The following is a 14,887-nucleotide window of genomic DNA, read 5'->3' as shown; positions in this document are numbered from 1 at the left end:
GGAAGTGGTAAGACTGACGTGTCCTGGGCTGCTCTCTCTATCGCCGGGAGGGCCCCCCGCCGGGAGAGAGGCTCGCTGAGCCTTGTGTGGACTCCAGCACTGGACCTGCCCTCCCTCTGTACAAAGCTCATCGGCGACCACTTCACTGAGCCGAGTACGGTGTCCCATGTGGTGTGCTGCAGTCGCTACGCTCAGGCACAGCGGCGGGCAACCCCGTGGAGGTCGGTCGTCAGGTCCTCAAAGGCCGCCGCTAGAGCGCCGCTCTGGGGGAGACCCCAGCTGGAGCCCAAGGGCAGCTACGGGGCCGCAGAAGCTTCTGGCGCCGCCTCGGCCAGCCCTTCCCGCGCGGTGAGGACCCCGGGAAGGTGGGAAGGTGCCCGAGGTGCGAGACCGCGTGGCGTTGTCATGGCAACGGGCTAAGGCGCGCGGGGAGGCCAGGGGCTGGCAGGCTGCGGGAATGGGCGGACCCGGGGCTAAGGACAAGGGAGCAGACGTGCAACCCAGTCTTCGGGATAGACATATGGTGTGATGTAGGGGGGTCAGGAGGTGGCTTCGTGAGGGAGGATTGTAAAGACCAACGAGAGGAATTGCAGTCATTTGAGCGTCAGTCAGTTCAAAAGACTTGACCTGAGACTTCATGAGTTGATCCCTGGTTTCCATAACCTCAGGACTTCCCCAAACAGGTTCCACTGCCTTAAGGATGACAGTCCTAGAGCACCCTCGAAGTTGGAGCTGCCAGTGGTTGCCTCTCCTGATACTGCTGCTGAGCACAGGTTATGAGCCAGGTGTAGAAGGTGTGACACACTACAAGGCCGGTGACCCCGTCATTCTATATGTCAACAAAGTGGGACCCTACCATAACCCCCAGGAGACTTACCACTACTACCAGCTTCCAGTCTGCTGCCCTGAGAAGATCCGTCACAAAAGCCTTAGCCTGGGTGAAGTGCTGGATGGTGACCGAATGGCTGAGTCTTTGTATGAGATCCGCTTTCGGGAGAATATGGAAAAGAGAATTCTGTGCCACATGCAGCTCAGTTCTACACAGGTCAGCTTCTCCACATTGGCTAGAACTTAGCCCTTTCTCCCAGGGAATAATAACAGTGCATCATATATATGGTTTTCAGAACATCTTTACGGAAATGATCTGACTTGATCTTAACTACAACCCCGTGTGGCAGACAGGGCAAGTGGTATTATTTGCATTCAGTTGATGAAGAAACATACTTGCACAGAGGTGAATTTTTCAAGACTACATGGATAGTGAATTGCAGAGCTGATATTAGACTGGAGGGCTCCTGACTCCATGCTTCTTTGCTGGTAATAAGCTTCCAACTATCACTGCTACATTGTTATTTACTTCCATACTTACCTCTCAGCCCTTTCTTAACTGGTTCCTTTACACTATACCTAATCTTCCTTGCCATGCTATTTTCTTTAGCAAATCTTATATTAGGGCACTTTTCCTTAATCTCTTCTAGACCTTCTTACACTTTGCCTCTCTCCTTTATCTAGGCCTTAACCCAATCAAATCATACTTGCTCTTTTTGGAGAATCCCAACATACTAGGGTATAACCCAGTGATTCTGGACAGGGGACAGTTTTGTCTCCCAAGGGACATTTGGCACTGTGTGGAAATATTTTTGATTGTCATTATTGAGGGGTGCTGCTCTAGTGAGAAGAAGCCAGGGATGATGTATCTTACAATACATAGGACAACCCCCCAAAAAAAGAATTATCCTGCCCCAAATGTCAGTAGTGCCGAAGTTGAGAAACCCTGCTCTAACCCTGTGCCTGGGAGGCTTTGTCTGATTCCTGACTTGCTCTTTGTAGGTGGAACAGCTGCGCCAGGCCATCGAGGAATTGTACTATTTTGAATTTGTGGTGGACGACTTGCCACTCCGTGGCTTTGTGGGCTACATGGAGGAGAGTGGCTTCCTGCCTCACAGCCACAAGATAGGACTCTGGACCCATTTGGACTTCCACCTGGAATTCCATGGAGATCGAATTATATTTGCCAATGTCTCAGTGAGGGACGTCAAGCCCCACAGTTTAGATGGGTTAAGACCTGATGAGTTCCTAGGCCTCACCCACACTTACAGTGTGCGCTGGTCTGAGACTTCAGTGGAGCATCGGAGTGACAGGCGCCGTGGTGATGATGGTGGTTTCTTTCCCCGAACACTGGAAATTCATTGGTTGTCCATCATTAATTCTATGGTCCTTGTGTTTTTACTGGTGGGCTTTGTGGCTGTCATTCTCATGCGTGTGCTTCGGAATGACCTTGCTCGGTACAACTTGGATGAGGAGACGACCTCTGCAGGTTCTGGTGATGACTTTGACCAAGGTGACAATGGCTGGAAAATCATCCATACAGATGTCTTCCGTTTCCCTCCATACCGTGGTCTGCTCTGTGCTGTGCTTGGCGTGGGTGCCCAGTTCCTGGCCCTTGGCACTGGTGAGGTGATAAAAATTAACCAGGAATTTTTCTCAAGGGTTAAATCTAAGTAGGTGGGTTTTTTTCAGAAAATATCTGCAGATCTTCCCTGTCCGGATAGCTTGGTTGGTTAGAGCATCATTCGAAAGTGCAGAGTGCATCCTTCCAAAGTGCCAGTTTGAAGTTCCTCTCTCTCTCTCTCTCTCTCTCTCTCTCAAATCAATTAAAAAAAAAAAGATCTGCAGATCTGTCCAAGCGGAGAGGCTCTAAGCATGGGATGCCTCTAGTAAGGATGTGTATATTCTAATTGTGGATTTTCTGGGCAACAGAATTGGGAGATAGTGTTTTGCTAAAGGCCTTGGGTCTGGGAGAAAGGGGCTCATTCCTCTGAAACTGCCAGAAGAAGGATAGGTGCGACCTAACACAGATTTTTCACTACTACCCTGCAGGCATTATTGTCATGGCACTGCTGGGCATGTTCAATGTTCACCGTCATGGGGCCATTAACTCAGCAGCCATCTTGTTGTATGCCCTGACCTGCTGCATCTCTGGCTATGTGTCCAGCCACTTCTACCGGCAGATTGGAGGCGAGCGTTGGGTGTGGAACATCATTCTTACCACCAGTCTCTTCTCTGGTGAGAACTTCCCTTTCCCTGGTGGGCCAATTTAGGAACTTAGAGCATATCATGGAACCCGGGATAGAGTCAGGGTGAGGCTTCAACGGAATGAAAATAGGCAAAAGAAACAATAAGAAAACTATTCAACTAAACACTTATTTTGTGTAAACATTATTAAGCCCTTAAAAGGTCCTAGGCAGTATGGTAAGCACTCAACATGCCTTCATCTCATTAAATCCTCACAATAACTATATGAAGTAGGTAATATTGTCCCATTTTAAAGATGAGGACATTGAATTTCAAGCTAGTTACATAACTTGCCCGAGATTACACTCCTAAAAAGTAGTGAACAGGCTTCAGATCCAGGCAGTTCAATTCTGGTGCCTGTATTCTCAACCATTATACAGAAATAATACTCTTGAATTTATTTTTTGATACTCCCTGCTTTTTTTAAGTTTTCTTATTTTTTAAGATGGACTACTACTCCTTTGCCCTTCAAACTGGCTTGTCCTTTCAAAGGCAATAGTAGTTTGCATTCTAAACCTTTCATGTTCCTAATGCTAAGGGTCTGATTTATATTTCATCACATTTATGGTTGAACCATGGCTTTCTAAAACCAAGGCCTTAATCCAAAGGAATGTTTCATGCTAGGAATCACTGATGGCACAGTAGGACAGGCTCTTAGAAGCAGGTGGATTTGTGTCACTCTTAGATCATTATGCAGAGCTGCCTTGATCTTTAATCATAATGGATAGAAGAGGGGATGTTGGTAAGATAAGGAACGAGAAGTGGGACATGCAAGGGTGGCATCTGCCTGGGAGCAGGTTATTTTGCTTCTTTCCCCTTTAGGTCTAGACTGAGTGGGTATCCCAGAGATGTAGTTCCTAGTGCTGACCCTCCCTCTGGGGGCCCATCCTTGCAGTGCCTTTCTTCTTGACGTGGAGTGTGGTGAACTCAGTACATTGGGCTAATGGTTCGACACAGGCTCTGCCAGCCACCACCATCCTGCTGCTTCTGACTGTTTGGCTGCTGGTAGGCTTTCCCCTTACTGTCATTGGAGGTATCTTCGGGAAGAACAATGCTAGCCCCTTTGATGCACCTTGTCGCACCAAGAACATCGCCCGGGAAATCCCACCCCAGCCCTGGTACAAGTCTACTCTCATCCACATGACTGTTGGAGGCTTCCTGCCTTTCAGGTATCTTCCGTTTGTTCTATGGCCATCACTCTCAGGTTCCTGCCCTCACCTTTCCTTCTCCCCACTCACCCTATTCCTAACCCAATGTCAGTGATAATCTCTGGTTCAGCTGTAATATTAAGAGATCACTAAATGGTTTTTCCTTCCTCCAAGCAGGACTGACCTTGAATCAGTTCAAATATGAGGTGTCTCACTTGTAAAGCTCTCCAGACACATTGCTGCTTTCACCATCTTCCTGGTTTCTGACTTTAGTGTCTACAAGCACTATGTGGGGTAAAGCCCATTTGATTACTTGTCCAATTTGTTGAGTACCTCTTAGTGGCGGGCAGATAATACAATAATACAATGGAAAATAAAACAGACAAGATCCCTGTTCTAACCTAACAAAGATGTTCTGAAAATGAAAGCAGCCAATCAGGGGTAAAAGAAGCCCCAACAAGCCAGGAACTCCAGGGCAGTGAGTAGATTGAACCCACCTGCCACAGTGACCCAGTAACATGGAAGGGTAATGGCTAAGTTTTGGCCTGGCCACTGTGCTGCTGACAGTGCACAGCCCTTTAATGCAGTGTCTTGTCTCTTCTCTTCACAGTGCCATCTCTGTGGAGCTGTACTACATCTTTGCCACAGTATGGGGTCGGGAGCAGTACACTTTGTATGGCATCCTCTTCTTTGTCTTCGCCATCCTGCTGAGTGTGGGGGCTTGCATCTCCATTGCACTCACCTACTTCCAGTTGTCCGGGGAGGATTACCGCTGGTGGTGGCGATCTGTGCTGAGTGTTGGCTCCACTGGGCTCTTCATCTTCCTCTACTCAGTTTTCTACTATGCCAGGCGCTCCAACATGTCAGGGCCGGTACAAACAGTGGAGTTCTTTGGCTACTCCTTACTCACTGGTTACATCTTCTTCCTCATGCTGGGCACCATCTCCTTTTTTTCTTCCCTAAAGTTCATCCGTTATATCTATGTTAACCTCAAAATGGACTGAGTTTTGGATGGCAAAACTACTGTTTCTTTCCCTTTCTTCATGCCCCATTTATCTTTCACCGACATCTCTTCTGATTGACTGAATTGTGTGATGGCATTGTTGCCTTCCCCTTTGCCCTTTGGCTTCCCTTCCTCCAGGGAAGTTACGGACATTATAAATCTCTATTATATAAGAAATATATATATTTGAACTTTTTAAGTTGCCTTTAGTTTTGATCCTGATTTTTCTTTTTACAGTTATCAAAATAAAATTTATTAAGAAAAAGGATACTGTTGTTGGAGGGTTTGGTCTGGATATAGGCCTCGAGCCCTGCCTTTACAGGCAGAGTCCCTTAGGAAGCCAGGTCGGCCGTGCAATACACAGAACTCGAGTTCTCCACGGAGCTTAGGAACTCTCGGCTGGGGGAACCTATATCTCCAGGGCATCGTTTCCGCGGCTCAGCGGCGCGCAGCTCTACGGAAGTTGAGGATCTGGACTTCTGTGTGAATAGTTGAATCACCCTGGCGACGGGAGAGTCGCTGAGAAACGCCCTTTCCGCCGGAAGCGGGTTTCAGAGCCTCCACGTGCAGTCCCTCCTACCTCCCACCTCCCGGCCAAGTAGCGGAGGCTTGGTTGCTGCCATGGAGCCCGCCGGCCTGGAGCAGATCCTGCGGGAACTGCTGCTGCCGGACACCGAGCGCATCCGCCGGGTATGGGGCAGGCGGGGCCGGACCGGGGCGAGAGGGAAGTTGCGGGAAAAGCCCGACTCTGATCCCCAGCCTCCCTCAGGCCACCGAGCAGCTCCAGACCGCTCTTCGGGACCCCGCCGCACTGGCTGCGCTCTGCGACCTGATGGCCTCGGCGGCGGATCCTCAAGTGAGGCCCTGCCCCTCCCCGCCGAGCTTCCAGCGGTACGTTACTGGTAAAGCCCCTGCTCTTGCCCGTGTCCTCACACGCCTGCTTTCTCGTCCCAGATCCGCCAGTTCGCAGCCGTGCTGGCCCGCAGACGACTGAGCACCCGCTGGCGACGGCTGGCGGCGGAACACCGGGAGAGGTGGGCAGGGCCAGGGGCGGGGTGGGGCGGCGCTGAGATGGATAAGCAGAGTACCAAACACCTGCAACTTGTGTTCCAGCCTCAAGTCCCTGGTCCTGACGACCCTCCAGAGAGAGACAGAGTAAGTGGCCACCGGATCCTAACTGACAACAGGCTGATACCCGCTCTGAGTTTCTGCCTTATCTCTCAACTCCGGGCTGGGAATTGGGGGCAAGGACTTCAGTTTTAGACCAGAGGTACAGCAAGGATTCTAAAGCCGTGTTGAAGACTAAAGTTCTTCAGAATGGGCTGTGATATTCTTTCAAAGAATGGAACTGAAATTCAGTCTGAGTGAGGTCTAGCTCACCGGATTATACACCCAGCATGCTCTTAATTTCCCTCTGAGCTTCTGTCTTATGTGTCCCAGGTTGGCAAAGACCCTGTGCCTCCACCTGGAAGTTACCCTCCTGGCCACCCCATGGAGGCAGAGCCAGCAATGTGCAGGGGTGGATATTGGAGGGTGATTGGGAGTCGAGGGAATGTCTCCTGTTTGCAGGCACAATGTGAGCCTTAGCCTGGCCCAGCTCTCAGCCACTATTTTTCGGAAGGAAGGCCTGGAGGCCTGGCCTCAGCTCATGCAGCTTCTTCAGCACAGTACTCGGAGCCCCTACATCCCTGAGAGAGAGGTACTATCACATGGTTGGCAGGAGGGAGAGACCAAGAGGCTGGACAGTCCATGTAAGCTTTCTCCTCTCATCTTCTCTATTTCTGGACAGATGGCGTTTTTGCTGCTAAGTGTAGTGGTGACATCCCGACCTGAGGCCTTCCGACCCCACCACCGGCAGCTTCTTCGGCTTCTGAATGAGAGCCTTGGTGACGTGGGCTCTCCTGGACTTCTTTTCTACTCTCTGCGTACTCTAACCACCATGGCCCCTTACCTTGGCACTGAGGATGTGGTGAGATGTGGGACCTCACCTTCTCTGGCTCCCTATCCTTAGCCTTTATGTCCTTACTCTTGCAGGATACAAAACTACTTTAGATTCTTTCTCTGCCTTTTGTCCTTCCTGACAGTTGAAAGGGAAGACTGGGTGGCTGTGCCTAGACTTGTCCTGTGTCCAGGCTTCAAGGAAGCTGCCAGCTGCTTGGGCCAGAGACCAGGCTGAATCATGCTTTATATGATTCAGTCCATCCTTTGTCTTCCAGCCTCTGGCGCAGATGTTGGTGCCTAAGCTTATCTCAGCCATGCATACTTTGATCTCTGTAGATGAGGTGAGGACATTTGGGCAAGAGCTGTTGGAAGAAGCATGCTGGAGCATCCAGCCTGGTCTACTGAATAAGAGCATGGTAACCCTATGACTTGTCTGTCTGGCAGGCCAAGGCCTGTAAGGCCATGGAGGCCTTGGATGAATTGCTGGAGTCAGAGGTGCCTATCATCACCTCCCACCTCTCTGAGATCCTCACGTTCTGCCTAGGGGTAAGCCTGGGGTGGGCATCGCCCCTGCTGCTTGTTCTGGATTTTCCTTTCCTGTTTCTTATTTGCTTTAGTGTCTGGGCAGGTGGCTGGAAATGTGGCCCTAGGTGATGCAGTACGTGTCCGAGTTCTCTGCTGCCTCACTTTTTTGGTCAAAGTCAAGAGCAAGGTGAGTGCCCTCTGACCACAACCCCACATCCATTCCTGATCTCACTTCTGAGATTTTTGACAGTCTGGGTTGTTTAAAGTGCCATAGTTAAGATGTTTAAGACTTGGTGTTGTCCTAGCTAGATAGCTTGGGTGGTTGGAGCATCATCCTAAGGCACAGAGGTTGCTGATTCAATCCTCAGTCGGAGCACATAGAGGAACAAATTGATGTCCCTGTCTCTCTCTCCCTTCCTTTCTTTCTAAAGTCAATAAAATAAAGATTAAAAAAAAAAAAAGACTTGGTCTAGCCTCTTGCTGGTTCCTGGCTGGGAGATTCGGAATCTCTTGCAGGGCCCCTTTGTGGCCTGGGAAGCTGGAATTATTTAAGAGATTTTTTTTTTTTTTTTTAAGTAATCTTTGTTTTTCTTTTTTTTTTTTTTTTTTGACAAATCGCAAGAGAGTCAGAGGGAGGGACAGATAGAGACAGACAGGAAGGGAGAGAGATGAGAAGCATCAATTCTTCATTGCAGCACTTTAATTGTTCACTAATTGCTTTCTCATATGTGCCTTGACGGGGGGGGGGGGGGGGGTACAGCATACCGAGTGAGCCCTTGCTCAAGCCAGTGTCCTTGAGATCAAACCAACGACCTTGGGCTCAAGCCAGCAACCATGGGGGCATGTCTATGATCTCACGCTCAAGCCAGCAATCATGCAGTGAAGCCGGATGAGCTGGCACTCAAGCTGTGACTCCGGGATTTCGAACCTGGGACCGGAGCATCCTAGGTCAATGCTTTGTCCACTGCACAGCCACCGATCAGGCAAGGGCTGGAATTTTTAATGTTGAGTCCATCTTGGGAACAAATTCTCAGGGGCACCTTTCCACCCTCCCTCTCAAGGCCTTACTGAAGAATCGTCTCCTGCCCTCCTTGCTGCATACCCTTTTCCCCATTATGGCTGCTGAGCCCCCCTTGGGCCAGCTGGATCCTGAGGACCAAGATTCAGAGGAAGAAGACCTAGAGATCGGGCTGGTGGGAGAGACACCCAAGCACTTTGCTGTACAGGTAGGGTGTGAGACGGGACAGGGTGTTAGGTAGCGGTGGGAGGTTGAGGGGCGGAGATGGAAATCCAGCAAAGTTTTCCTGTCATTTTTTAGGTTGTGGACATGCTGGCACTACATTTGCCCCCTGAGAAGCTCTTTACCCCACTTGTAAGTGTGGCTCCATCCTTCTGGTGTCCCAAGGCCCCTTCTTCCACGTGTGCTTAGTTTTCCCCGAAGCAGAGGGTATTTAGGTCCTGGTGGGTGTGAAGGGCCTGTAGCCACAGGAGTGGGCAGGCTTGTGCTGGCGTTTCAGGAGCATGCTCTGTGCTTCCCTAGATGCCCATGTTGGAAGAGGCCTTGCGGAGTGGGAACCCATATCAGCGCAAGGCTGGGCTGCTGGTACTGGCTGTGCTGTCTGACGGAGCTAGCGACCACATCAGGCAGAGGTGTTTATTACTGTCCTGCAGGGAGGGTGGACCACGGGGGGAGGACCACATGGCCCATGGCAGTTTGGTCTGTGTTTGTTGTTCATGCCTAATTATCAGTAGTGCTTATCCCTAATCTCAGAAGTGTTCTGATTTGAAAGATGAATTAAGTGGCTACCCCAGCTAAAGGGACCAGGAGGTGGTACCTACCATCCAGTGGTAGAGAAAGCCTTGGTTTTCCCTGGGGAAACAGAACAACTCAGCTTAGGGCACTTAGTCCTTCCCCTCAGACTATGTTCCCTTATCTTGCTTCATCCAGACTATTGCTCCCGCTGCTGCAGATTGTGTGCAAGGGCCTGGAGGACCCGTCGCAAGTTGTGCGTAATGCTGCTCTGTTTGCTATGGGCCAGTTCTCAGAGAACCTACAGGTCAGTGAGGCTGCATGTTTGTAGCCACCTGTCTCAGAGACCAGCTTCAGATCTTCAGGCACCCCTGCTGCTCCTGGCACTTAGGTGTGTGCCTTGCGGTTGAGCTGACTCAGAGCCCACTCTCTCCCACAGCCTCATATCAGCAACTACTCAGGGGAGGTGATGCCACTGCTCCTCGCCTACCTGAAGTCAGTGCCTCCCAGGCACACACACCACTTAGCCAAGACCTGCTATGCCCTGGAGAATTTCGTGGAGAACCTAGGTAGGTAGTTATGGCTGTTGGGGGTGTGGGGGAGGGGACACAGCTGTAGCTTTGGGTGAAGGGGGCAGGATGTGCAACTCTGTGAACCACTGCCTGTGGTGGGGAGAAAGGTATGGTGGAGCCACAAGGAGGGTCAGCCTGGAGGCAGGTGGACTCCCCAGCAGGTAGGAGACCTGGGCTGATCGTTAGAGGGGTGCTCTTCCCACAGGACCTAAAGTGCAGCCCTACCTTCCGGAGCTTATGGAGTGTATACTGCAGCCTCTGAGGAACCCCAGCAGCCCCCGGGCCAAGGAGCTGGCTGTGAGTGCCCTGGGGGCCATTGGTAAGGAGGAAGAGGCAGGAAGCCGGGCAGGAGGTTCACCCAGAAAGCCTGTAGCGGTTGGTTCCGGCACCCCCCCCCCAGCTGATTCTGTCCTGCAGCCACAGCTGCCCAGACCTCCCTGCTGCCCTACTTCCCCACCATCATGGAGCACCTGCGGGAGTTCCTGGTGGCGGGCCATGAGGACCTTCAGCCTGTGCGGATCCAGAGCCTGGGTAAGGAGGTGGTGCCCAGGCAGGGCTCCTCGTACTGGGGAAGAACCAGTGCTCACCTGTCCTGGAGATCACAGAGATCTCTCCCAGGGAAGTGCAGGTGTCTTCCTCCTCATCCCAGAAGACATTCCCATTGTACCTACAAGTAGGTGGGATTTCTGAATTACCTCCAGCTGCCACCTTTGTCCACGGGTCTTGGCCCCCCTTTCCTCTGATCCAGAGCCACATCCCAGTGCTAACTAAGTCTTTGCCCCCACAGAGACGCTGGGGGTGCTGGCACGAGCAGTCGGGGAGCCCATGAGGCCCCTGGCTGAGGAGTGCTGCCAGCTGGGGCTGGGGCTGTGCGACCAGGTAGACGACCCTGACTTGCGGCGCTGCACGTGAGTGAGCCCTCACTTGCCCCCACTCCAGGCCTCAGTCCTCTGGTTCTGGACCATAGGTATCCCCTGGCTCCCCCATCCTCTCTTGCTATAGTAGGCAGGATGGTACAGCTTCCACCTGCTTCCACCAGGTACAGCCTGTTTGCAGCCTTATCAGGACTGATGGGTGAGGGCCTGGCACCCTACCTGCCACAAATCACCACGCTCATGCTGTTGTCACTGCGTTCCACCGAGGGCATTGTGGTAAGCTGAGAGTGGGTGGGCTGGGAGGTTGGGGCAGTTCAGCCCTGTGGTGGGATTTGTCTCCTGGTCCTATCTAAGCCGAAGTCCCTGCTGTGCCTCTTTTGTCCAGCCTCAGTACGACAGCAGCAGCTCTTTTCTTCTGTTTGATGATGAGAGTGATGAGGAGGAAGAGGAGGAGCTCATGGATGAGGATGAGGAAGAGGAGGATGATTCAGAGATCTCAGGGTGCGGAGGAGTACCGTTATAGGAATGGTCAAAGGATTCCTAGCTTTGGACAAGGGCCCAGTTCCAGACCTACTCCTGTTGGTGTCTGATTGCTGCTACCTCCATACCTTACTCCTTACTACCCACTTTACTTAACATAGGTACAGTGTGGAGAATGCCTTCTTTGATGAGAAGGAAGATACCTGTGCTGCCCTGGGGGAGATCTCTGTGAATACGAGGTGAGTATTGTCCTGCCCTGGCATTGGGAACCCTGCCTGGGAGCCTCTTCCCCATGGTGGTGTGTCTGTTCACAGTATTGCCTTTCTTCCCTACATGGAGAGTGTCTTTGAAGAAGTATTCAAACTTCTGGAAGTAAGTGCATGGTGGGTGGAGTGCGTGGGGTCCAAGAGTTAGGGGCCCTGGGTTTACCCTGCACAGAACAGGCGCATTCCACCCGTCTTTATCCCACAGTGTCCTCACTTGAATGTGCGCAAGGCAGCCCACGAGGCCCTGGGCCAGTTCTGCTGTGCACTGCACAAGGCCTGTCAGAGCTGCCCCTCAGAGCCCAACACTGCTGGTGAGAAGGGCCCTGGGGCCAGGCTGGGGCCTCTGGAACCGAGAGGGGGAGGGAGAAGGGTAGGGCCTGACCAGGACTTAAGCCAATTCTGTCCCCAGCTCTGCAGGCCACCCTGGCCCAGGTGATACCGTCCTACATGCAGGCAGTTTATGGGGAGCGGGAGCGCCAAGTGGTGATGGCCGTGCTGGAGGCCCTGACAGGGGTGCTGCGCAGCTGTGGGACCCTCACGCTGCAGCCCCCTGGGCGCCTCGCTGAGCTGTGCAACATGCTCAAGGCTGTGCTGCAGAGGAAGGTTAGCAGGGCAGGTGGCCTGGCCCCGGGTGGGGATGGTCAGAGGCTGCAAGTCCAGCTCCCTAAAACCCCTACCCCAAGGAGAGCCAGGCATAGCTGAGCTACCTCTTCCTGCAGATAGCCTGTCAGAACACGGATGGGGAGGAGGAAGACGAGGACCAGGTAAGAGTTATGGATGCTGTGGGACCAGGCAGTTTGGTAGTCTCCACAGGGCATGGTGGACAATGCGTTTGGGCTTGGCCTATGGAAGCCAGGGCTGCTAAAAGATTGGTAATGGCTCCAAATGATACAACCCTGCTCTCAGGCAGTCGGGGTTCAAGGAGGCCTCCTGGAGGTAGAGATTCAGGGTGGGCTTGGAATGACATATAAGAGTAAGAGGACTAGAGAAGGCTGGGATACAAATAAGCCCAGCCTGGGAGGGGCCAGTCCTGTCACCAAGGGCAGCCCTCATGGAGACCACCGTCAGCAGTGGCACAGCATGATGGGAGGTGCCACAATCACAGAGCTGGCCTGGTGCTCCAGCCCCTGATCTGGCCCTACAGGCCGAATACGACGCCATGTTGCTAGAGTATGCTGGTGAGGCCATTCCTGCCCTGGCGACTGCAGCTGGAGGAGACACTTTTGCCCCTTATTTCACTGGGTTCTTGCCATTATTGCTCTGCAAGATGGTAAGTTGTCCATCCTCTGGCTTCAGACCACATTCTGCACAACCTCCAAATTGTGTCCCAGTCCCAGGCTGATGTGTACTCCTCCCCACACCAGAAACAGGGCTGCACAGTGGCAGAGAAGTCCTTTGCAGTGGGGACGCTGGCGGAGTCCATTCAGGGCCTGGGTGCTGCCTCAGCCCAGTTTGTGTCCCGCCTGCTCCCAGTGCTGCTGAGTGCTGCCCGGGAGGCAGACCCCGAAGTCCGGAGCAATGCCATCTTTGGGCTGGGTGTGTTGGCTGAGCATGGGGGCCGCCCAGCCCAGGAGTATCCTCAGCTTATAAGAGTGGCTGGGGTGGGATTGGAAGGATGTCCCCGGGGGCTCAGGGAAGGTAGAGTGCAGTTTCCTTGACTGTGGTCCAGATACTTCTCCAAGCTGGTGGGGTTCCTGTTGCCCCTCCTGGCACGGGAGCGCCATGATCGTGTCCATGACAACATCTGTGGGGCACTCGCCCGCCTACTGATGGCCAGTCCTGCAAAGAAACCTGCACCCCAGGTGAGGGTTGGGAGCATTGGGCAGTGCTAGGAAGCTGAGGAGGGTGCGGGACAGGAGACCAGCGCCATCTCTGTGCCCAGGTACTGGCTGCCCTGCTGCACGCCCTGCCACTGAGGGAGGACTTGGAGGAGTGGGTCACCATAGGGCATCTCTTCAGCTTCCTGTACCAGAGCAGCCCTGACCAGGTAACTCCAATGCTGGAGCCTTTAGGGGAGCATAATACTCCCTTCTCAGTGATGGGCAGAGTTGGCATCAGTTGTAGCTGATGCAGTGATGGTCTGACACTCCATACTCTGCTTTCTCACCAGTCTGCAAAGATTGGCAGCTAGGCCTGTCGTGTGAGACGAAGGGCTTCCTCTCACCACCTAGCATTTTCTCAGGGAGCCTCTATACTGCCTGACCATTTCTATCCTCTGGTCTGAGCCAGAAGTCAGAACTCTCCTAGGCTGATTTCCTAGACCAGGGCTTTTAGACTGCTTCATGGACCCTGGGACCAGTCTGGGCCACCTCACCATCCATTCCAATCAGAACAGCTCTGCTTTCTTTTGAGATTTGACTGCTTGAGTGGCTAGGTTTTGACTGATGTTCCTGTGTCTTTAACCTTTGTCATGCACCTTTAGAAAGTGTTGTGTTGGTGGAGCTCCTGGGTGTCAGGGCTTTTGATCTGAAGGCCACGACTTTGGTTGTCTTTGGTCACAATCCCCCGTCCTCCCCCTCCCCCCCCAAATTATCATCATGGTGTTTCACAATTATCTTGCATTCTTGTTAATTAGTATCAGGCTCCAGCAGCCCTGGTGGGAGACTGCCTCTCCTTGGCCCCTACCACCTACCCTAGTCCCGAGGCTCAGGGGCGCTGCTGCTCAACTTGACCCTTCTCTGCCGCAGGTTGTAGATGTGGCTCCTGAGCTCCTGCGCATCTGCAGCCTCATTCAGGCTGATGACAAGATCCCATCAGGTGAGGGTGGCAGTCGTGGGCAGGGTGCGGGGAGGCAAGGAGCAGCAGGGCTCAGAGGGCCGAGATCAGCTAGAGGCGGGGGCTGTCCTCCCTGGATCTCTCTCTTCACCCCACCCAGATACCAAGGCCGCACTGCTGCTGCTCCTGACATTCTTGGCCAAACAGCACACTGACAGCTTCCATTCGGCACTGGGCTCACTGCCTGGTGACAAGGCTCAGGAGCTCCAGGCCATCCTGGGCCTCACCTAGACTGCAGGCTGCAGCTGGGCCAGAGACAACAGCCTGCCCAGGCCCCAAGACCACCTCTCAGCCCAGTTTCACCTCATGCCTTACCAAAGATTCTGGAGTCCCAGCCCTGCTTGCTGCCTTACAGGGCTGTCCCTGGGCCTGGATCTGCTATGCTGTTGGACAGTACAAATGGAGTCATGACAACATGTTGTAATAAAGGCAGTTCATTTTCTGCTTAAAGAGTAGCTTTGAGAACAGGAAGGATAG

At 52.7% G+C, this 14,887-nt stretch overlaps 2 protein-coding genes across 6 annotated transcripts; both read left to right on the top strand.

Annotated features, from left to right (window-relative positions):
- The first annotated feature begins 62 nt into the window (after positions 1-62).
- Positions 63-5,494, top strand: TM9SF1 (transmembrane 9 superfamily member 1). 4 transcript variants are annotated; one of them, XM_066344067.1, is made up of 6 exons: positions 63-382; positions 669-1,045; positions 1,831-2,452; positions 2,881-3,066; positions 3,971-4,244; positions 4,834-5,494. In XM_066344067.1, exons 2-6 carry the CDS (start codon positions 701-703, stop codon positions 5,225-5,227), a joined length of 1,821 nt encoding a protein of 606 aa, XP_066200164.1. In that variant the 5' UTR covers positions 63-382; positions 669-700; the 3' UTR covers positions 5,228-5,494. The 4 variants fall into 4 exon arrangements, with proteins under 4 accessions (XP_066200164.1, XP_066200161.1, XP_066200163.1 ...); XM_066344064.1 differs by having other exon boundaries at positions 215-348; positions 684-1,045; XM_066344066.1 differs by having other exon boundaries at positions 222-348.
- A 58-nt stretch (positions 5,495-5,552) lies between these two features.
- Positions 5,553-14,860, top strand: IPO4 (importin 4). 2 transcript variants are annotated; one of them, XM_066344062.1, is made up of 30 exons: positions 5,553-5,916; positions 5,996-6,082; positions 6,181-6,260; positions 6,340-6,381; positions 6,796-6,925; positions 7,016-7,195; positions 7,443-7,508; positions 7,612-7,713; positions 7,796-7,879; positions 8,754-8,918; positions 9,011-9,064; positions 9,233-9,342; positions 9,641-9,749; positions 9,882-10,011; positions 10,220-10,333; positions 10,432-10,545; positions 10,802-10,922; positions 11,054-11,165; positions 11,275-11,390; positions 11,531-11,608; positions 11,684-11,741; positions 11,841-11,946; positions 12,045-12,238; positions 12,355-12,399; positions 12,741-12,905; positions 13,000-13,208; positions 13,305-13,437; positions 13,518-13,622; positions 14,323-14,392; positions 14,511-14,860. In XM_066344062.1, the coding sequence occupies exons 1-30, from the start codon at positions 5,848-5,850 to the stop codon at positions 14,639-14,641; spliced, it is 3,279 nt and encodes a 1,092-aa protein (XP_066200159.1). In that variant the 5' UTR covers positions 5,553-5,847; the 3' UTR covers positions 14,642-14,860. The 2 variants fall into 2 exon arrangements, with proteins under 2 accessions (XP_066200159.1, XP_066200160.1); XM_066344063.1 differs by having other exon boundaries at positions 5,556-5,916; positions 12,780-12,905.
- Positions 14,861-14,887: the final 27 nt, after the last annotated feature.

The sequence above is a fragment of the Saccopteryx leptura genome, chromosome 6 (assembly GCF_036850995.1).
Source record: "Saccopteryx leptura isolate mSacLep1 chromosome 6, mSacLep1_pri_phased_curated, whole genome shotgun sequence".
NCBI classification, from domain to species: domain Eukaryota; kingdom Metazoa; phylum Chordata; class Mammalia; order Chiroptera; family Emballonuridae; genus Saccopteryx; species Saccopteryx leptura.
The sequence above is the reverse complement of the archived record's forward strand: the minus strand, read 5'-3'. Positions and strand labels throughout refer to the sequence as shown.